We start from the raw sequence: 22,519 nt of genomic DNA on the forward strand, positions 1-22,519 counted from the left end.
TAGTTGCTCCTACTGATGTTCTGCTTATATGAAATTATTTGCTTTCTTTTGTGCAGTCCCCAAACTTGTCCAAAAGCTTTCAAAAAACCAGTTGCTCTTGAAATTAGTTGTGTGATGACCACAGTGACATCTTAGAACACTAGTTTACTCTGAATTTGTGTTCTTACGAGTGTCTTAAAACTTTCAGTACAGACTTGTGCTGCTGTTGTTAACTTATTCCATTGTGTCAACAGTTCTATGACTGGATCATTAGGAGTAATAGTAAAACTGGAAAGCCAAGTGCTCTAAAATGAGGAATGCTATTTTTCTGAATGTATTCACGTACTGTGGTGTAATAGAAATTTTTTGTTTGGCAGTTTTCTCATATGCTGTGGCTTATGTCATATCTCACAAGTTAATAGTCTTGACACAGTACAATAAAGAGGAGAAGTATTATCCGTACTCCACACATTTAAAACAGGCAGTAAGATGTCAAGGCCAAATTCTGCAGGCATTGATCATATAGCCCAGGAGTTATGATTTCAGGGATGTTTATCTTTAGAAGCATTCACTAACATCAGTTGATGTGGAATGCTCAGCATGTTAGACAATCTCATTCTGTATGTTTTAAGGCAATGTGAAAATGAAAGAACAATCTGTTTTGTGGGTGTCAGTACTTTCATGGACTATTATCCCATTTCGTTCCCATTTCATTCACTCTCTGGTGTATGTTAAATGAGGTAAGCGCTCTCTCTTCAGGAAACAATGTGTAACAAAAAACTTTATATTGTGTTGCTTGGTATCTGTATTTCTGTCGCTTTAGAGTGGCTCCTTGATTTGTACCTTACAACCTGTTGTCTTTAGTGTAATTTAGACCCAGGACTGCTGTTAGAACAGTTAAGTCTGAGCTAGCCCATCATCTCTGCATTTTAGTATTATTTTTCTTCTGTACTACACTAATATGAAGAAAATGTCAGTTGTTTTAACTTACCAGATATCTGCAGTTCACTTAAGTGTAGATTTATTTGGGATGGTGCGAATTAAAAAAAAAAAAAAAAAAAAGGTAACCTTCAGATCCTCAGTCTTCTATATGAAGTGCTGTCCTAGCACAACTTTCTGATTTATGACTATCTAACTGTAAGAGTCTGTTTCATAAGGCTCCGACATGTCTGTAACAGTATGTCTGGGGAAGAATAATAGCCCATTTATAGTCTGTTTATCCTTTTGGGCTAATTCCTAGATGAAAGATGTCTAATACACTTAAGCAATGTGTTTTTTCTAGAGCTCTCTCTTTCTGTAATTGGAAATGGCAGATAAATAAGTAGGCTTCTCTAAATTATACACAAACCTCTGTAGTAGACTGACATGTTAAATTTCTATAGCTTATTTTGAAAATGCAGTGGAAGATCAGTGTTTGGAAGCATAAAATCAGAAAAGAAACTTAAATTAAGCCTTTAGCCTTTTGTGCAGTCTCTAGGTTTTATTTTAATTGTGTTGTACATTTTATGACTTGACCGCTGTGGGGGAGTTTTCCTGGGACAGTAAGTCTCTTCTGATGGTGGTTGCTGTCCTACTGAACTCTAGGTTCCTGCACAAAAGTGTTCCAAATTCTGTAACTTCTCATTGACAGTTTTGTAAACTGCTAATCTGTGTTAGCTTTCACTTCCAAAAAAGATAGCCTATGTAGAAATCTGATATGAACATCATAGTCAATTTAGTTAATATTTATGATACAGCTGAACACTAAAGTTCGTACTTTTGAAGTGTTCTGTAGCTTTACTATAGGCAGTGTATTTTCTGCACCTGTAGCCAATATACATTTTCATTGAAGTTTCCCTCAATTTTTGAGGGAATTTAAACTTTATATTGATAACATAGCTAGATGTGTCACTGAATTTGAAAAATTATTTAATTACTCTAGTCATACTTTTATTATTTTCTGAATGGAAAGATGCTACATTTTATGGAAGAGACTTGAGCAATTCTGACAGTTCCCAGCAATATCAAAGTTAAGACCTCATTTCCAAGTCTGGCTGAATCCTACATTTTTCCATCCCAAATAGGTGCCCTAATGGTTTGTTTATAAAGATATTCAAGGAGTATTGCTTTTAAAATAACTTCTAAAGGAGTTGTTTAAATATTCAACTTGTTACATTTGAAGCATTTAAAATTCATGGCTGGCTCTTGTATTTGTAGTCATCCTACCTAAGGTTTGTTTCATTTAACACGAGACTGATCTTGTACTTCTAATACTGTTGCACAGCTCCAAAGGAACTTGTGCAGTTGTACTTTCAGTGTGTAAACATACCTGTGCTAGACCTTTCCAAAGCAGCAGTAAATTCTTTAATGAAGAATGTTCTTCTTGTGACTCATCTGCCATTCTGCTTGAGTAGTCTGCTCTCTGCAAAGCTGGCGTACCAAGCAGCTTTCCCCTAGCTGAGAGTACTCTCCCCTAAGAGTAATTCGAAAGTGCAAAGTCTGTAGTGCGGATGTTTGACACAAAAACTGGTTAATGCAGTCACATATGACTAGAAATGTTGCATGGTTCAGTCAAAACTGCAAAACAATTGCAATGTTTATCCAATGCTACTTGTATTATAAACCTTACAATTCATTATGCTTGTACATAGCATGCCCTAAAAAAGAAATAATGCTGTTTCAGCAGAGCAAGTGTACAAAATACTATGTTAAAGTTACTTTTTGAATGACAAATACAAACTAAAATAATTTAGGTAAATGGAGGAAGCTTTTTCTTCTGGAGTTTAGTATTTCAAATAGTCTGTGTGGTCATTGGTGGTATTGACCCTAGAAAAAAGTATCACTTGTTTTATTTCAGGAGTAGCTGGTACCAGTGCTAGCAGCAGTGGACAGCAACAGAAGTCTTCACTTCCACAGCAAGTTAGTATTATCTTGAGATGCTAAATCGGAGTAGGATTTGATGGTGTATCTAGTCACGTGTGTACAGATTACACACAAACTTACTGAAATGCAGCTGTACTGTTCAGGAAGACATGCAGTTTACTAGCAATGATGTATATAATAAAGCACACCTCCAAACTTAATCCAGGGCAAAAAGGAGCTCTAGCTGTGCTTGATTTTTAGGAAATTTTAAATTCTGAGTGTATCTGACACTGCATTGGATGTATTTCATGTTAGAAAGTGATGACAACTCATTAATGGAGGTGTTTAGTTGTAAGGAACTAAGTGTAAAGAAAAATCTAAAGGTGAATAAAGCTCTTGCATCTCAGTCTTTCTATGAAAATATACAATAAACCAAAATGCGTGAACTTCCTTAGGGTATAGATCAGCTCTGAAGAAACATATCTAATAGAAGGCTACTTTCTCTGCTGCTTACGAAACATGTAACTGATTTCTTAGATGGTCAGGGAACAAAGAAAACTTATAACTTTCCAGGGTTCTGGGGTGGCTTAGTTTTTTGCTTTTTATTCTGTTTTGTTTTAAATACAGTACTGTGGAGTTAATGCTTTGCAGCTAGCCAGTCCTTACAAGCTGGTAGCTCTTTGAAATTCTTGAGAATTATGTCTGCTTAGCCACCACACACTGAGAAATGCTGAAGTTACTGACTAAACATGATACCATAGGATTAGCTTTATAGAAAAGTAAATAATAAAAATTTTCTGCTAGCTGGGTCAAGATGGCCAGTTGCAAGCCAAGTGGAAAGGTGATTTTACAGGTACTTGAAGCTGACTGTAGAATATCTAGGTTTCCACTGAAAGGTGGTGCAAGATTCTGTGCAGCTGCTTAGCAGACTAGATCAAGGAACAGATCTGAATGAAAACCCACTGATTTTTTTTTTTGGCAGTTGACTCTTATTTAGGTTAATTTAAAATGACTGTGGAACTTCCCTTTAGATGTGTGTTTTACTGCAAGTGACAGATTTTTGTCTTGCCCTGTGTGTATGCATGAGCATACACACATGTTCAACAGTGCTTTTCTTAGGGAAGCAGGAGTGAGTATTGATGGGTCAGTTGAATAAATTTAAAAATAGAGATGCACCTGCATCCGAACTGCTGTTAGTTTCAAAGGAACACTTTCATTGGGTGTTACACAAAATAGTAAAGCTTCTTGCAGAAAAAACTTGGCATCTGTATATGTCAAAGATACGTAAGAAATCTAAGGAGACTTGTGTTAAGTAGAAGGCTGCTTGTCATGTTTTCCTGTTTCTACTTTCATGGTATGAGGTGAGAAGGTAACTTTTAATTGATTGTGGTTTTTATTGCATTCAGATGTTAGCCATATACTAAAATGTAACCAGTGGAAATCCTCCATATGAGGCTGAATAACCTTTCACAATTGGAGTAATTTATTTGAATAGTCTCTATGGGATTGTTCTGTGGTTCATACCTCATTGGGTGGGGTAAATTATATTGGCTATATAACAAGTTGTGGACCAGAAACTTCTCAAGTAAGACTAAGGAAGTTGTTGCAAGTAAGTTAATGTGTAGCGGCCTTGAGTAAAAATGGAAATATTTAGTCATTTGGATACCCTACGCCTTTTCCTTTTTGTACTGATGAATCTGTCTATATCTTATGTTTCAAAGTAGCTAGATGGGACATTAATTTTTTAAATAATGGAGGAACATTGCTTTAAAAAATTAAAATCAACCAGCGTGAGCCTTGCTGAAGAGGTTTTTTGTTTCTTCTGTGAACTGCGTAAGCTTCTAAATGTTGTGATCTTAAATATTCTTTTAGTGAAATTTATAGTAAGCCATAGGAAATGGAACTTCTTTAGGTAGCTACCCATATACACCTTCCTGTGTGGATACACTGGAAGAGCCTGAACTCAGACCTTTTGTGCAGTGCAAGTGTGCCAACTGGCTCGTATGTTTGGCATGCTCTGTTCTTTGCTGCCTGGATAAAAAGCACATCTCAATTCATGCTAATCACCTCTTGGTTGTAGATGAAGATGCTTCTTGTCTTCGTTAGGCTGTAGTAAAACCTTTTTTCTAAGATGTAGCTTCCCCCCCCCCCCCTTTTTTTTTTTTCCTCTATGTGATTAATTGAATTTATGAGCTTTTTTTTCAGTCTATTGGCAGCTGCTTTATTTGAAGCTTCCTTCCCATCAGTATTTCCATCCAGAAAGGTACGGTCAGAGTGCCCTGGATTGAAATGCTGTTAATCACGTGATGGGGCCATGCTAGATGAAATAGATCATCTGAAGTGTACCTCTGCTACCATTCGTAAATATTTTTCAGGTCTGAAAGTTCACATCTAAGCATCTGTATTAGTAGAGATGGGGACTCCAGGTTGCAAATTTAACACATGGGCAGAGCTTAACTGGCTCCAAACCCAGGATCCTCCTGTGCAGTGTCTCTAGGGCCCTAGAGAGGGGGGTACAAGTTCCTTGCCAAACTGTACGTCTGTCTCATCTATCGCAAGTAATCAAGTAGCCCTTTTCAGGGAGGCTGCGAAGTTGCCTCTGTGAGCAAAGGGAGTTTTGAAACAGAATTATGCAAGAAATAGTAGTTTAGAAGATGTTCTTGTTTGTGTCATTATTGTATCAGAGTGGGGTTTTTTTAGTGCTAAGCTGTTTCTGGGGAAGGTTCTGTTTAGAATGGTGTAGACAGCATAGCATCAAAAGAAAAGCAACTCTTTATAGTATGCCTCTTCGTTATTTTGTGGGTTCAGCTCACCAGCTTTCAGCTCTGTTGTGTTGGCTGGTTTTGTGTGCGTGTGTGAATGATTACCACTGTCTCAGAAATGGACTGATAATGGAGACAACTCAAGAAAGGGGTGGTTTAGTACTGTTATTGTGTGCCACAGACAAGCCACGAGCCCTGTTCAAATGTTGTCTTAAAAGGCCTTCCTCAGAACTCAGAGCCAGCAACTGCTTTCTGTTTTTTCTGTCTTAACTGATTTGGTACTAAGTTCATAAATATTTTTCAGGGTCCATTGATACTGATTCTGCACATTGTGAGCACCTTCTTATCTCTTTCTTAGATAACATCTCATCGTAGCGAAGACTTCCAAGTATTGACGTAGTACTCTTACGGACTGTTTTTATTGTTGCTTCTCCATTTCCCATGAGGCATTTAGAGTATTGCTTCAGGGTATGTACTGGATACTTCTTTCTGTCTTGTGAAAGATACTCCTAATAATTTGGCCACAAAGACTATCTGTTAATGTCAGCGTGGTTTTCTTCTGGCCCAAGGAAAACACTTTGCAAAGGCTGCTGTTGAAATGCTTAGTTTGTCATTCAGTCTTTAGGTATCCCAACTTTTCTAGGTGATGAGGACTGTTCTGAAGCTGCACAACAGCAGTTTCCTTTGGGTACTCTGTAGCAAAACAATTTGCAAATGTTTTCTAGATATTTTGAGAAGTACAACTATTTTTCAGCTTCTCGCACGGACATAAAGATTCTTACCAAGTCTAGTGGATGCCTCTTCTGCTGTGCTGGAAAAGTGGTGTCACAAACTCGACTACACCCCATTCTCCTGAATAAAGAATACTATTCTTACTTGGGGAACCAGAAATCTTTGTTCAAGAACCACTGCTTAAAATACTGGTGATGGGAAATACTGTCAAAATTCCATTGTACTTTGAGATGAAAATAAAGGGATTGATTTATTCAGCTTTGAGACATACTTTTCTGCTATTAAATTGGAATTTTTGCATCTTTAGGAGTTGGTTTTTCAAACAAGTACTCATCTGATTCAGAGATGTTTGATTTGTTGATCGTAAATCATGTGGTGCTTGGGGATCAGTTTGTGACCTGCAGGGCCACCGTTGTCAGCACCATGCACATTACCTGCAAGAAACAAGTTTTCTTCAGGAAATAAACTACTGTGGAGAATTCTCTATTTAAGAAGAAAGGTTGTTCAATTCCCGGTTTCAAGGACAGATAGCATAACCTTTCTTTGAAGGGCAAGAACACATGCTCTTTTTTTTTTTCTGTATGCATTCTTTCACCTTAGTGAAAATGCGACATGCAGAAATATTGCCTTTACAGGTTGGTTTTTGCAGTCCTTCTCCCACTCGGAACCAGTTGAGAAATCAAGCTTCCCAGTGATGAAGACCACCCATGTTGACACTTTGAATCATAAGAAAATGCCGCTGTCTGACATCTGAGCCAAATTTTCAGATTCCAGAATTGAGAATATCTGTCTTAGGAAACACCCTATTTCATTGCCAGCACAGAAGACCTTCATCCTGTGGAAGATGAGCAGGTTCATGAAGGGTATCCCCTTCTACCTCCTGTTTTCCCTCTCTCTTTCAGGCCCTTCTGCAGTAGACATCTTTTTGCTAGAACAGTAGAAGTGCTTTATCAATATAAGAGAAGATGTTCCTGTGAAATTACTCCCTTATTTTGAAGGGAGGAGAAAAGTTTGGCAGCAACCCACTCCCCCCTCAGGAAGGGCTACAGTTGTCTTTAAAATTGTCTGCAAACTGAAGTTCGGAAAGGTAATGCTCCATGTAAGAACTGCCTCTGAAATGAAGGGAATGCCTGTATAGGATATATCTGATACTTGTGCCAAAATACAGTTAGTGTTTGAACTTTTTCAGGCTGCTAACTATTTGGAAGATACTTGCTCAGTAATACCAAGGCAGTTCTGATTCCTGGATGTTACAGATCTTTTTCCTGCAACAGAAGGTTTTACGTACTGCTTCACTATTGAGTGTTTCGAAGGAGGTGTGTGTTTGTGCAAGCCTTTGTGTATGTGGGGAATAAGAAGCACCCAGACTTTCAGCTCTTTGTTTTTTCCAGTCTAAGTACTGATACTAGATGGCTTTTGAATATAGAATGATCCTTCTATGTCATCCTTCTCTTACAGTTCAATTCAAGAGCTTTCTGAGACAGATGAATCTGATTAGGTGAGATTCTTGTGAAATTTCTTTTTTTTTTTTTTTTTTTTTTTATACCTATCTGCTGTAATTAAGGAGAAGTAAATACTCAGAAGTTTCTTAAGAGAAGCCTCATTGGGTCACGTACTGGAAACTGAAGAACTGTTGGCTAATTTTTCTCCTCTAGCCCTTTGTGGAGGGTTATGAAGGGAATCAGGCAGAGTGTTCCCACATGGAAAAGTCTCCAGCTCTGTCATGGGGGGCTCTCAAACTTGTAGCATCCATTGAATTTTGTTTGAAGAACAAGGTACAATTTGAGACGCTGAAATTTCAGAACCTTGTAGATTTGCCACTGAGGCGAGGTTGGACTATTTTCTGAGACAGCAGCGTCCTCTTAAAGACACCAGTTACTGTTTTGGAATGGGTTGCAGTGAACTGTGCAGCTGCTTAAAGGAGAAGAAAAAGTTACTCTCATTAAAGTAACTGAATAATTAAAATTATTGTAGATGTAGTACAGAACTGTGAATAGCTAGTCTTTAAAAAGTTTTAGTTCTCTTTAAAAAACAAAACAAAAACAACCAACATGCAAATACTTAGCTTCTAGTATATATGATTATTAGGCATTCCATAAAGAAACATTCAAAGTGGTTTTGTGAAGCATCAGTCTCCTACTGTGTGGTAATTCCCAGAAGTGATCCATTCGATGCATGATGATGATGGGCCATCTGAGTGATTTAAATGTCACTCTGCACATATTTGTGCCAAGTAATGTGTGACCTTGTTCCTGTCTGCTGTCTTTTTACACTTCCCTGCTGTTTTGTAGCCTTTTCATTGCTGATGGTGTTCAAGGCAAGATAATGTACACCTTGCCTGTGTCTCAGTAGTGTAAATATGTATGAATTTTGTAATAGTTAAATTTCTTTACAAAAGCACATAATAGAGCACATTTTTCTGAAGTATTTCTGGGATTCGCCTGGAGATTCTTCTGCACTAATGCATAACTAAATTTTCTTAACCTTAAGACCACCACTGCATCTATATCTACAGGTCAGTAGCGTATTTCCTTGTTTGGGCAGCTTTATAGATGCACCTTGAAACTTCAAATCTCAGTAGCAGTATTCAAACTTTCCCTTTTGGCTGTTTGCTATTGAGAACAGTGCAGATAATACTTAACATGTTCTCAGGCATTCAAAAGGTAGGGACTCAAATCTGTGCTAAACCTTAAATGTATGGATTGCTTCTGAAACTGCCTACAGTAGCTTTTAATCTGTGCACTGGAAGTGCTGGTAACTTCTTACTGATCTATAATGGCAGCAACTGAAAAAAAAGCTTAAATGTAGTGATTGTGACTGATAAATTAACAAGCTGAATCCTTTAAAAAAAAAAAAAAAGGCTGTTGACACAGCTTAAGTCTGACCACTCTATAGGACATCACAATATTTCTATGATTGGTATTAATAATTCAGTTCCTTTTCTTGTAGTTGTTTCATTGAAGAAGGAAATATAGTATTAGTGTTTTCAAGGCTGTCATTGAAACAGAAGTCTATTACAAAATATTTTGCCCAACTGCTGTAATAATAGGATATACAATCAATTTAGTAATTTAACTTCCATAGTGATGAACCATAGAGTTTGGGCCTTCTCTTTGAAAAATTTGCATCCCTGCTTTGTGCTTATGGGCTGATTTCATCTTCCATTATGGATTTCACCTCACTTTTGTTACATATGTTTCTTAAAAACCTTTCAGTGTTGCTTTTCTCTTTACTTTCATTCCTTTGTCATTCCATTCAACTTACCTCTTACATGGAGTATAGAGGGGAAGGAAAAAATCAAACGAGGATTTAGGCTACTGTAGCCCTAACATCCCATTTGTTCTTATCTTTGATAGTCCCCTTTTGGTCTTTGTCTAAAGAAAAATTTCTGTGGCAGGAGTCACTTGGTATATGGCATAGCATGCAGCACAGATTTCCATTTAATGACTGGCCCATAGGTGCCACTGTAATAGCTACAAGTGATGATAAAAGAATTCTAGCCATCAGCCATTCACCTGGAAAACAGTAACTTTCCCTTAGGCTGTCCCTTACAAAAGGGGACACAAAATATTTCTCAGTATAATCAGGGAGTTAAAAACTAATGCTCACAAGAAGAAGTAATTCAGAATTGGCGTTGAAGTGAATTGTGTTCTTGTTTCTTACAGCTTAAAAAGAATTTAAGAAGTGTATGTATGATATTTATTCCAGTCTCAGTTTGTATTTCTCAAACAATCATTTAAAGGCATTTACTCAAAGTTTACTTATGAAACCATCTTTTCCAATGGAGATAAACTGCACGGGAATGGATAAAAAAGACCATTCTGGCCTTTGTGGAATCTTTGCCTCAAGTAGTACAGAGTGTGGAAGATGCTTTTTTAACTTTCCAGATTTATTACACTTGACAAGAATCTGTACTGGTTTGTGAGCATGTGCAATTTTAATCTTTACATAAGGTATAGGAGGGAAAACGAGCACTTCATTTATCTCTGCTAATGGGGAAGGCTAAAGCCCATTTCCCCCTTCTTGGATTCATGCTTCTTAGCTTATTGTTCTTTTGTAATGAAATTAAAGTTGTAGGTAGTGACCTGTGAAAAGGTTTGAGGTTTGAATTTTTATTATTTACGAGGCTTCTGAAGCTGGTGGCCCCAGTTCTGGAATTGGCTCCATTCTTGTCATAACAAAACCTGAGATTTGTTGATGACTTCACTTATGCTTTTGAAATACCTTAAGCTTTTTCAGATCCATGGCAAGGGAATAACTGAAACTTTTTTCCTAGAATAATACGGTTTGAAATTAACTCATGGTCAGTGTCATGGTATTTCCAGATACCTCAGCTTGATTTTTAGAAATTGTAAAATGATCTTTATGAAGAATGCTGTAACATTTAGAAATAGTAAAATATTATTGCCTTTAAGATGGCAGTGGTGACTCCAGAATACAGCTAATATATGGTAGTAAATCCAAGAGACAGATTTTACTGCTAAATTTGCAGTTAATATGCACACAGAAATTAGGGTTCATATTTCCAGATCATTTGTTCCCTGAAGCAGCAGATGAACATGGAATTATTTTCCTAAATTACTAGCAAGAGACTGAAGCATAAGCATAAAAAGGGAGGAAAAAAATTGAGTAATCATGAGAAACAAAGATACTGTCATTTTCATCAACAATGTCTGCAATAACCTAACTGACAGATTTACATTGTTTTTGTAGCTGTTGCTTTCATTGAATACTTGTTTCCAAATGTGTTGTTCAAAGTATTTTTCATTAATGACAATTCCAGTGTAGTTTCTTGGACTGTAGAAGCCAAAACCACTGCAGAGTTCTGAACATGGAAGGACTTAGCATCTTTTAAAACATGGTACAGTTTGGTATTCTCCATCACCTCAAGATCAGAGGATTTGATTTTACTGTTGCTGTAACCTAATTGAACACCCTCCTGCTAGGAAGAGAGGCTTTCTTCCTGTATCACTACCCCAGATCTATCCACTGCCAACTCCCCCGATGATGGAACTAGTAATTGGGCATCTGTATGCTGAGGTGGAGCAGGGAGTAAATCACTTGTAAGCCTGGATACAGCCACTAGCACTGACCCAAAGCAGAGACCAGGCATGTGTGGCTTGGAGATGATGGCACCATTCTTTTTGGTGGTAGCATGGTGTTTGTCCAGCTGTGAAGCCATACTCCAAGTGTGCAGTACTGGAAAAAATGGTATGGGGCGGCGGGGGGGTGGGTATGTTTATTAAAGAAATGAAGGGGTCTCTCTCCCTTTACACGCAGTTCACTTGCAGTCCAGTAAAGCTGGTTGGTGTCAAAGGAATTTGAGTATACTAACAGCCAGATGAGAATAACTTTGGGAATACTTCGAAGTTGCAGTGAAAAGCAGCAAGGAAATAACACTTAGCTCTGTTGCATTTACATACACACAGCAAGCCTGCTACCTGAAGCAGATGCTTACTTCTGCATTTGGACTCATTGTAGAGAAGAGAATCTTCAAAGATTTTCTGAGGTGGTTGAAGGTTTCTTTTAGGAAATAGATTTCTGAGGCCAGAGAACAGCTTAATGCATTTATTTGCTTTTGTCTATTTACTTGTGACTTCTTTACATTCCTTTATCACTTTGTAGTTATTTGAAGTCTAGTAACATTTTATTATATTTGATGAGATTTTGCTACCAGAAACCATTTCGTACAAGATTTGCCCAGAGCTTTCCAGAATGTGTATGTGTTTATATGTTTTATTATACTTGAGATATTTACACTGCCTGTGTATGACTTGGGCATCTCACCTTCTCTGCTCTCTTTGAAACAACTTGTTCTGCTTTTCTTGCCTGTTGTGCTGAATTAGATTAAATACAGAATCCTTCAAATTGTATACTTTGATCTTCTAGAACAAGGTTTATTCCCTTCCCGTTCTCTCCCAAAGTGTATCTTGAAGTGGATGCATGCTTTGTCAAATTCTGCTTTCTTAAATTTTGCTGTCTCTCCATGACCTTTTTGATTTTACTCTTGCAACCAATTTTTTTTTTTATGTGAGATCATCTTACTTTTAACCACTGAAGGTTTAGTGTTTAACCATCTATAGGTTTCACCTGATTGGTGAATGTAGCTGTTATCCTCCTATGCTTACAGTCAAATCCTATTTTTTAAGTCCCTTCTGTGTTTTGGGTATATATCATAGATCGTATTTCTTCAGTATTGTTCTTGTTTCCTTAAGAGGCTGGTTACTTGCTGGATATGGCAGGCACCTTTAGAATGTAGCTACAAAACAGGTTGAGCATTTCATAAAATGCTTAGAAATACTACATGGCACTTGTAAGCCATAGTCCTGGTATTGGAATAGTTCATTGTCATGAAATGCACAGATACTAACATTTGTATGTATTGTAAATGTCAAACTTGTATAGTGTGAGTGCAAAACTCTGTGGGAGAATTTTGAGTCAACTGTGGAATGAACAACAATATTGTTGACAAGGTCTGATTTTGGAAAATGTTAGCCTTAAATCGATCAATATATAGATTTTTATAGGAAAAGATGCAGCCTGTATTCTAGGCAACAATACCTTTTTAACAACAACAAAAGATCTTTAATGGTACATATCAGCCTGCCAGAAAACCACAGAAGTCTCTTCTGTATCTTCATTGTTATGGGAAGTTCATGAGGTCTTTTCCAAAGCACCTTTCTTCAGTTGGATCAGTTTGGACACTTAAAAACTAACAGCATAAATAAAAATTCCAAAATGCAACTGAAAAAGGATACTAATCAAATGTACTCAATTACTTTCTGCTGTAAGCTGCCAAAGATTACACCTGTTTCCCTGCTGTATCACCAGTCGAAATGGGTGATCAAAGGTAGCTTGTGAAAGGTGAAGGAAACTATATGAAGATACATCCAATTTTTTTCCAAATTAAGTAATTATTTTAGTATAGTTTCTCTAATTTTGCCCAGGTATTTTTTTCAGTGTGTTAATTTCTGTAAACCTGATAGTAGAACATAACTTGAGGGTTTTTTTATATGCAGGTTTCTACAATCCAAGAACTTGTTACTGGTTATGAAGCCTCTTTGAAAACTTGTGACCTTTTTAGTACATGTGGTAAGTTTCTATGGTCTTACATTAATTACACTGTAATTACTATTACTGTTTATGGCAGTTACCAAGAACTGTTGAAGTGCTGATACTTTTTTGCAAGAAAATAGTTGTAATACTGTAATACCTTCTAGTAAATGAATGCATTGCAGGAAATATTTGCTGAATTCGCCAAGCTTTGTTTTTTGTGTTTGTTTTTCAAATGCAGTCTTCAGCCTTACTGGTTACTGTAACTTCTTCCATTTTGTTGCAGAAAACGGAGAGAAAGAGCCCCCAACGACACTGCTTTGGGTTCGATATTTCCTGGCACAGCACTTTGACAAACTTGGCCAGTGTTCTTTGGCCTTGGATTACATTAATGCTGCAATTGCAAGCACTCCAACATTAATAGAACTATTCTATTTAAAAGCAAAAATTTACAAGGTAAAAGTGAATTTGGACATGTAGAGTACCTAGTTTATTAAAAAACCAAAAAAAAACCCACCACCATCAAACTGGTGTGAATGTGTGGATAGTATTTCAGTTAGCAATGGTTTTGGGCATCGGTTTTCATGCGGGTTTTTTGGGGGCACTGTTCTGTCAGGAAGAAAATTAAAACCCTTTTGTTTATGTTTTGCAAAGCAAGTCACAACTTACAGCAAATTGTCATTCTGAAAAAAATCTGGGGGCGGGAGGGAGTGAACAATAATACTGCCTTTTGTTATTTCTGAGGGAGAAATAGCAGTAACTATAGATTTCAGGAATTGGTCAATAGCAGGCTTATACTGAAAGGTAACGATTTAATTTTTTCCTAACAGCATGTAGGTAACCTCAAGGAAGCTGCCAAATGGATGGATGAAGCACAGTCTTTGGATACTGCGGACAGATTTATCAATTCTAAATGTGCTAAATACATGCTGCGAGCTAATATGGTGAAGGATGCAGAGGAGATGTGCTCTAAATTCACGAGGGTAAGTATATTGCTTTAATGAAGAGCGGTTTTGTTTGCTTCTGGCAGTTTATTTTTCGCTCATGCAACTTTTGACCAAAAGTTTTATTAGTGTCCACTTTTAAGATAATGAATGCTCTTACACTTAGTGGTAAATAACTATAGAGAATCAGAATGGTTTGGATTGGATGCGACCTTTAAAGATCATCTAGTCCAGCCCCGCCCCTGCCATGGGCAGGGACACCTTCCACTAGCCCAGGTTGCTCAAAGCCCCATCCAACCTGGCCTTGAACACTGCCAGGGATGGGGCAGCCACAGACTCTCTGGGCAACCTGTGCCAGTGCCTCACCACCCTCACAGAGAAGAACTTCTTCCTTATGTCCAATCTAAACCTACCCTCTTTCAGTTTAAAACTGTTACCCCTTGTCCTGTCACTACAGGCCCTGGTGAAAAGTCTCTCCATCTTTATGAGCTCCCTTTATATATTAAAAGGCCACAATAAGGTCTTATAGATCACAGAACGGTTTGGGTTGGAAGGGACCTCTAAAGATCATGTAGTTCCAACCCCCCTGCCATGGGCAGGGACACCTGCCACTAGACCAGGTTGCTCAAAGCCCCATCCAACCTGGCCTTGAACACTGCCAGGGATGGGGCAGCCACAGACTCTCTGGGCAACCAGTTCCAGTGCCTCACCACCCTCATAGTGAAGATTTTTTTCCTAATATCTGATCTAAATCTACCCTCTTTCAGTTTAAAACTGTTAGCCCTTGCCCTGTCACTACACTCCCTGCTAAGAGTCCCTCCCCATCTTTCCTGTAGGCCCCCTTTAAGTACTGGAAGGCTGCTATAAGGTCTCCCTGGAGCCTTCTCTTCTCCAGGGTGAACAACCCCAGCTCTCTCAGCCTGTGTCTTCATAGGAGAGGGGCTCCAGCCCTCTGATCATCTTCGTGGCCCTCCTCTGGACCTGCTCTAACAGGTCCATGTCCTTCTTATTTTGGGGGCCCCAGAGCTGGACCCAGCACTCAGGTGGGGTCTCACAAGAGCAGACTAGAGGGGGAGAATCCTCTCCCTCAACCTGCTGGTCACACTTCTTTTGATGCAGCCCAGAACGCAATTGGCTTCCTGGACTGTGAGTGCATGTTGCTGGCTCTTAGTTTTTCATCCACTAATACCCCAAGTCCTTCTCCTCAGGGCTACTCTCAATCCACTCTTCGCCCAGCCTGTATTTGTGCTTGGGATTGCCCCGACCCATGTGCAGGACCTTGCACTTGGCCTTGTTGAACTTCATGAGGTTCACACGGACCCACCTCTCAAGCCTGTCAGGGTCCCTCTGGATGACATCCCTTCCCTCCAGTGTGTTGACTGCACCACACAGCTTGGTGTCGTCAGCAAACTTGCTGAGGGTGCACTCAATCCCACTGTCCATGTTGCCAACAAAGCTGTTAAGCAGCGCCGGTCCCAGTACTGACCCCTGAGGAACGCCACTCATCACTGGTCTCCACTTGGACATTGAGCTGTTGACTGCAACTCTGAGTGTGACCATCCAGCCAATTCCTTATCTCCGAGTGGTCCATCCATCAAATTCATGTCTCTTCAGTTTAGAGACAAGGATGTCATGTGGGACAATGTCAAATGCTTTGCACAAGTCCGGGTAGATGATGTCCCTGGAGCCTTTTCTTCTCCAGGCTGAACAACCCCAACTTTCTCAGCCTTTCTTCATAGGAGAGGTGTTCCTCTGATTCTTTGTGACCCTCTTCTGGACCTGCTCTAACAGGCACATGTCCCTCTTGTGCTTGGGGCCCCAGAGCTGGATGCGGTACTCCAGCTGTATCAACCGAGTAAATACTGGAAAAAATAGTTGTTCAAAAGTAGTTGTCCAGAAGTATTTTTCATTATCATACTTCTAAGTACCTCTCTGGAAATGCATCTGATGGATACCTTGTTTGCAAAACCTGCTGTTTCCCAGTAATTCCATCTGAGCTAACTGCACAGGAATGTGCACTCTATTCATTATGATTTAGCATTAACTTAAATTAATTTGGACTTTAACATTTAGTTCTTTTAAGCTAGTACTACAGACAAAAATTATGTTAAAGCAAATCCTATCCTTAAAAGGTGGGGTAAGCACTTTAAATTCTGTGTTTTTGACATTGGTGTTTAAGAATCTAAATTTGTTCAGATTTACGTATTATTTGTGTAACTAAATATGAAGACATATATGGGATTTCCTGGAGCACATAAACTTATTAGGCTTCTTAATCCTTCTTAATTTTAGGTGTGAAAACACTTGGAAGTGAATCTGAGCTTTCTAGATATTTTCAGGAACAATTGAAAATTTGATTCCTAGAACTCATTGTGTATGCTTGTTGGAAATGTTAGAGCAAGAAATACGGAACTCTAGCATAGATACCTGTGGTGAGATAGGATAAATCTGATCTTAACTCACATTTAATTATTTGGGTTTTCTTTCTAGTATAAAGACTGTTCTGAAAATTTGGTGCTAGCATTCACGTTATGTGGAACGTACTTTCATTTTGTTTATTCTTAATCTAGAGCACTGAAACTATAAAAAAATACATCCTAGGATTTTTTTCGTGTAAAAGTATGAAGTATAAATCTAATGTCACTTATTTAGACTAACAAGTTCTAAGAAGCGTGTAATTATTCATACTACATGATAAATCCGTAAATATATTGGTGGATTTTTAGACTAGTAGATGCCACATACCCAACAGGGGAAAAAACAACAAAAATTATTTGCTGAACTTTAAGATTTTTAAAAATAACATTGTTTTCTGCCCCCAAATTGTAAAAGTAAGACTGTGTATACAAGCATGAGTTAATCTTGAAAATCCGTTGAGGTGCTAATTTTGTTCAGATAATTTTTTTTTTTCTTAAATCGTTTAAATTATTCCTTTCTGTCTTGGGGAGCATAGGGTATCACAAGTATTATTCTCAGTCACTGGGTGATTACATCCATTTTCTGTTGTATTCCAAGTAGTTGAAAGATTGATTGTTTCCTACTAATGGCCTGAAACTAGCCATAGTTGAAAGAAGCAGCGGGTAAATTATAATAGCAAAAAATGATCATGACACTTGTTTCAGGAAGGAACTTCTGCTATGGAAAACCTAAATGAGATGCAGTGTATGTGGTTCCAGACTGAATGTGCTGCAGCTTATCAAAGGCTAGGGAAGTATGGCGATGCCTTGAAAAAGTGCCACGAAGTAGAAAGGGTAAGTAGGTGTGAAGGCCATCTGTTTCTTTTCCAATATTTCTCACACACTAATGAAGATATTTGCTGATGTCATCAGCATAATTTTCTTTCCGTATAAAGTTTCTAGTATAATGACTTTTAAAAACAGGTTAATACTTGATGATTTATTGTAATAGATAAGATGTCATCCCTCGCCATTATGTGAAAAAGGATTATTTGAAGTGAAAAGGATTCAATATAAAACACCGTGTCTCCTAATTATGCAACTATTTGTGCATTAACTTTATGCTGTCTTTTGCCAATTGTTTTTTTAATCAGAACAATGACATTTCAGTTTGCTTTTTAAAAAATGCCTAAGTCTTTGAACAATCACATTATAGTTCCTGTTAACAAAATGAGATTTTTCTGGGTGGGCTTTTTCCCTACTGACAGGTTCTCTTGGATAGTCAGTATTATAAGGATATTTCTATGCCTGTTAGATATTGCCTGTAAATAATACCAGTTGTAACTTTAGTCGTCTCCATCTAATTAAAAAAATAGACTAAGCAGGGGAAGTGCATAATAGTTGTGTGTTTTTTCTTTATTTCTTGAAGCATTTTTTTGAGATAACAGATGACCAATTTGACTTCCACACATACTGCATGAGAAAGATGACTCTTCGTGCCTACGTAGATCTTTTGAGATTAGAGGATGTGCTCAGGAAACATGCCTTCTACTTCAAGGCTGCTCGATCAGCGATTGAAATCTACTTGAAGCTCCACGATAATCCTCTTACCAATGAAAGCAAAGAACAAGAAGTGAATTCAGGTATCTAGACCATAATGGAGGCTCATATGTGTATGACACATGTAAAAGCTTATTAAGCTAAGTAAGTTATGTGCCATAGAATAAATATGAGCTGTAACATACACAAGTTTTTCCTTTTTTCTGTCGCAGTATGGTAACTGAAAAAAATCATAGATAGTATGCTACAGCTTTCCTCCTCTTTGTTCTCTGCTCTGTTCTCCTCTCATCATATTGTAAAACTAGGTCATGAATGAACATAGCTATAGTTGGAATACTTGGGGAAGAATGGCATTTCAGAATATTAAGAGGAAAAATCAAATTCAGTTCAACTATTTGTCCATTTAAACAAAAGATAAATGTCATTAACAGATAAATTATGAAACAACAGATGGATTTTGTGGGAAAGCAGTCTGAATTGTAAGAATTTTATTTTGATCTAGGGTATCTAATTTGTTACATAGTAATACTAGTTAACATTGCATTAAATTGTATCATTTTCCACATAACTTCAGGACCAGAGAATACATGGATAAGTGTGTATTAGCAAAATAAATATATTTAGGAAATTACTCAAAACTAGTGTAAAATGGAAAGCAGACTTTCTTAGGAAACCAGCGGGGTGTGGTTTGGATTCAATGACAAGTGAGTTATGAGTTTTTTTTCTCTAAGATAAATAGTTGCTTCTCCTTTTGTGGAATCACAGCTACTGGCAGCACTGCAGTGGCTGTTGACTAAAGGGGTGAAATTAATGTCTGGCTCTTTGCAAAGGGAAGAATGTTTGACATGGGGGAAGAAGTTAAACTAAACCAAAAATGCCACTTAATATTGCCAGTATATTCTTATCTTTCATTCAGAGGTGAATAAGTTTTTCCATGTCTGTCTATGTATAATGAAGTACATAGAAAAAGAAGCAGATTTCACAGCACAGTTGAACTTGCATCTTTTTTCTCTCCAATTTTAATTTGTTCCTGTATATAATGTAAGATCGGTGAGTGACAGAGGATCTTGATAGCAATATGTCATAGAAACTAAGGTGGGGAAGGGTCTAAGAAGTCATGTTAGTTCATTTGCCTGCTGTGCATTGGGATTCAGTAGGTTCAGCCGCCGGGGAAGACAGCACTGTATGAATAAGGTAAAAAGTACATTTGCTTCTCCTTGCTTCCCTATCTCCAAATGGTGGCTGGGCCCCAGTGGAGAGGTCGTGGTGCCATAGCCACAAAAAAAAATGTGTTATTCCCTTAGTAGCCCATTAGTCTGTTCCTTGCCACATTATTAGCACAAATCCTGTTCTCAGTGAAACACCACAGTAAACAGAGTGGAAACTACAATGTTATTCTGGCCAAACTGGTCAGGTCAGTGGGACAGCAGGAAGGGAAAAAGAGGGGTGAATGGAAAGGCTGAAGGCTCTCCACTTTTATGTGAACTTGTAGGAAACCATGTTTTGTGCATTCTGCTTTTCATGCAACTGTTAAACCTTCTTGGTTATCTAAATGCTAGTCCAGCCTAAAAATCTGAACACAGCAAGCAGCCTGAAGATTCATATAATGGTCCTGCGAATACATACCAGAATATTTTATCTCTCCTCATGCCAACAGTATCAGTTTTTGCTTGCATCCATTTAGCGATCCCATGGCACTTGCAGAAAAGCAATGCAATTATCATGGCTGTATATTGTTCAGACACTTTAACGAAAGATAATAAGTTTGTTATAAGATGGAGTGTAAATCCATCTGGATGTTTCTAGTTAGCATTAGAAGGAAGCTGAGCTACAGTTAATATGGGAGTTCAGTATTACACTTGAAAACCATTGTCCGTTTTCTGAGGTAAAACCTGTCATAGATGTAACAACTTTACATAGTTAACCGTTCAAATAGTCAAGGTTTCCATAACAACTATGTAGGAGAAAATATGCAAGATCAAGTGTTGTGTTATGCTGTAAATGGTAATCCAGTAGTAATGTTGGACTGTATAGTGATGATGGTCTGGCAAGTGCTGATATTTATGGAAATTGCTGTAAAAGTATGCCGTTTTGATATGGGGGAGGAGTGTAGTGGCATGTCTGAGTTGTTTGAGAGAAACAAGATTTTTAATTAAATACTCTGTTAATACAAGTTACCGTTTGTTGCCTTAATCTGTAGAAAATCTCTCAGCCAAAGAACTGAAGAAAATGCTTAGCAAGCAAAGGAGAGCACAGAAGAAAGCAAAACTTGAAGAGGAAAGAAAACATGCAGAAAGAGAGCGACAACAAAAGAATCAAAAGAAAAAGCGAGATGAAGAGGAGGAGGAAACTAGTGGACCCAGGGAAGAGCTAGTTCCTGAAAAACTGGAAAGGGTTAGCATGGTCTTTCATGTTAAATTCATGTGATTATCATAAAAAGCCTATAATATGGGATTACTATCAGGTTCTCCTAAAAGAATCCAAAGGTTTTTATAAAATAATTTTTGCATGCAAAGATAGCTTTTAGTAGTCTATCTCTGTTTACACTAAAGAAAAGTAATATTTGTCCTCTAATTTGACGTTTATTTTAAGCTTTAAATTTCACTCTTTTTATTAAAACAGGTAGAAAATCCATTGGAAGAAGCCATTAAGTTCCTTATACCACTTAAGAATCTTATTGGAGATGACATAGAAACACATTTATTAGCATTTGAAATATACTTTAGAAAAGGTAAAGTACTGCATAATTTTATTTTTGCTTTACAAAATTTTAACTCTTCACTGCAGCCTATGTTATCTGTATGTAGCCTAAAATGGTCTGGAATAGATATTTACTTGACTGAAGCAGGGGTTTGCATCATACCCAGTAATAATATGGGAAATAGCACTTCTGTTTAGCCACCCTTGAAACAAAAAACCTAAAAGCAAAGTAAGTTGTAGTATATACCAATAAATGCTGTAGAAAGATATTTGCAGTGTGATCTTTAATTATCTAGGGGAAAAAGCAGCCCAACAGATAGTAACATCATCTATGCAGTGTTGCCAGAGTTTGAGCAGCAGGCATTTCTATCTTATTGAGCAATTTGGATGGGAAAAATAAATCTCCTTTCTAATTCTGTGTAGGCTTTGTTTCTAATGTTTGTGCTGGATTTACTAAAGAAAACAGTAGTTGATATAAAGAGAAAAAGTTCTGTATTCTTAATTTTGGTATGTTTTTGTTTTTTCTCCTTCCCACAGGAAAGTTTCTGTTAATGTTACAGTCTGTCAAAAGAGCTTTTGCTATCAACAGTAATAACCCATGGCTACATGAGTGCTTGATTAAATTCTCTAAAGCTGGTATGTGCGTAGGAAGTACGTATGTATGTATAAAGATACAGGAAGTTATATTGTACAAGGACATAACTACATATTTTTGTAATGTATAAATACTCTTGAAACACAAACTGATGTGAAGAAAAATTAAATGGTTTGTTTTCCATGGTAATAACCAAGAAAACACAGGTTGTGCTATGTAGGGTACTGTGTATGTATTGTATCATACTCCTTCCTCCATTAATCTACCAGGTGGACCCAATAACTCATTTTGGCTAGATTTCAGAGGAGCAGGTGTTCCAAAGATCCTTGAAATTCTGAAGTTTTAAGAAAATAAGTGGCAGATATGGGAGAGAGATTCTGACTGAAGCGAAGTATGTTGTGAATTTGCCCCACAAAGTTTACATGACAGAGCGTCCTTTATGAATGTTTCATCTATAAATGTGTCAGTAATGTTTGTGTTGACGTGTTTTGTTTCTTACTGTGCCCAAATTTTAAAAATGGGAATTTTAGCAGTGATCTTCATGGTTTCACGGTTTCCTACAGTTGTTTAAATGGCTTTTTTTGCTTCTCTCCCTTTTACCTTCCCCCTTCTAGTATCTGACCACAGTAACCTCCCAGAAATTGTGAGCAAGGTCCTAACTCAAGAAATGCAGAAAATCTTTGTTAATAAAAACTTGGAAAATTTTAATGAAGAATTTCTCAAACACAATGCTACCTCCATTCAGCACCAACTGTCAGGTTTGTATAACTTCTTAATGCTCTTGAAAAGGAGATGATTGAAGTGATTTAAATCCAGAATCTTTATCTGCAGTTCATAATTCATACATAAATTCTAATGAGCCAGAAATTCACATGTTCACATTGGGGTTTTTTTTCTGCCTGCTTTTACTGTGTTAAAAAAAGTGAATGAGTTTTCTTTTTTTATTAGATGCATAAG

At 37.5% G+C, this 22,519-nt stretch overlaps 1 protein-coding gene across 11 annotated transcripts in view; it reads left to right on the forward strand.

Moving 5' to 3' along the window:
- The window catches only part of NAA16 (N-alpha-acetyltransferase 16, NatA auxiliary subunit), a 74,858-nt gene that overhangs the window by 47,571 nt on the left and 4,768 nt on the right, over positions 1-22,519 (forward strand). For 5 of the 11 annotated variants that reach the window (XR_005933927.1, XM_041128651.1, XM_041128649.1 and 2 more), the window contains 9 exons: positions 13,334-13,406; positions 13,654-13,823; positions 14,198-14,350; positions 17,434-17,562; positions 18,137-18,350; positions 20,468-20,661; positions 20,890-20,998; positions 21,505-21,618; positions 22,177-22,320. Coding sequence is in view for 5 of the 11 variants with exons in the window: in XM_041128651.1 (XP_040984585.1) it covers positions 13,334-13,406; positions 13,654-13,823; positions 14,198-14,350; positions 17,434-17,562; positions 18,137-18,350; positions 20,468-20,661; positions 20,890-20,998; positions 21,505-21,618; positions 22,177-22,320 (1,300 nt within the window). In the remaining 6 variants the exon portion in view is untranslated. Of the gene's footprint in view, positions 1-5,940; positions 6,051-6,949; positions 7,178-7,216; positions 7,402-7,772; positions 7,813-13,333; positions 13,407-13,653; positions 13,824-14,197; positions 14,351-17,433; positions 17,563-18,136; positions 18,351-20,467; positions 20,662-20,889; positions 20,999-21,504; positions 21,619-22,176; positions 22,321-22,519 lie in introns of those variants that run through there. The other 6 variants (XM_030036389.2, XR_005933928.1, XR_005933929.1 and 3 more) reach the window with 6 other exon arrangements.

The sequence above is a fragment of the Aquila chrysaetos genome, chromosome 14 (assembly GCF_900496995.4).
Source record: "Aquila chrysaetos chrysaetos chromosome 14, bAquChr1.4, whole genome shotgun sequence".
NCBI lineage: Eukaryota > Metazoa > Chordata > Aves > Accipitriformes > Accipitridae > Aquila > Aquila chrysaetos.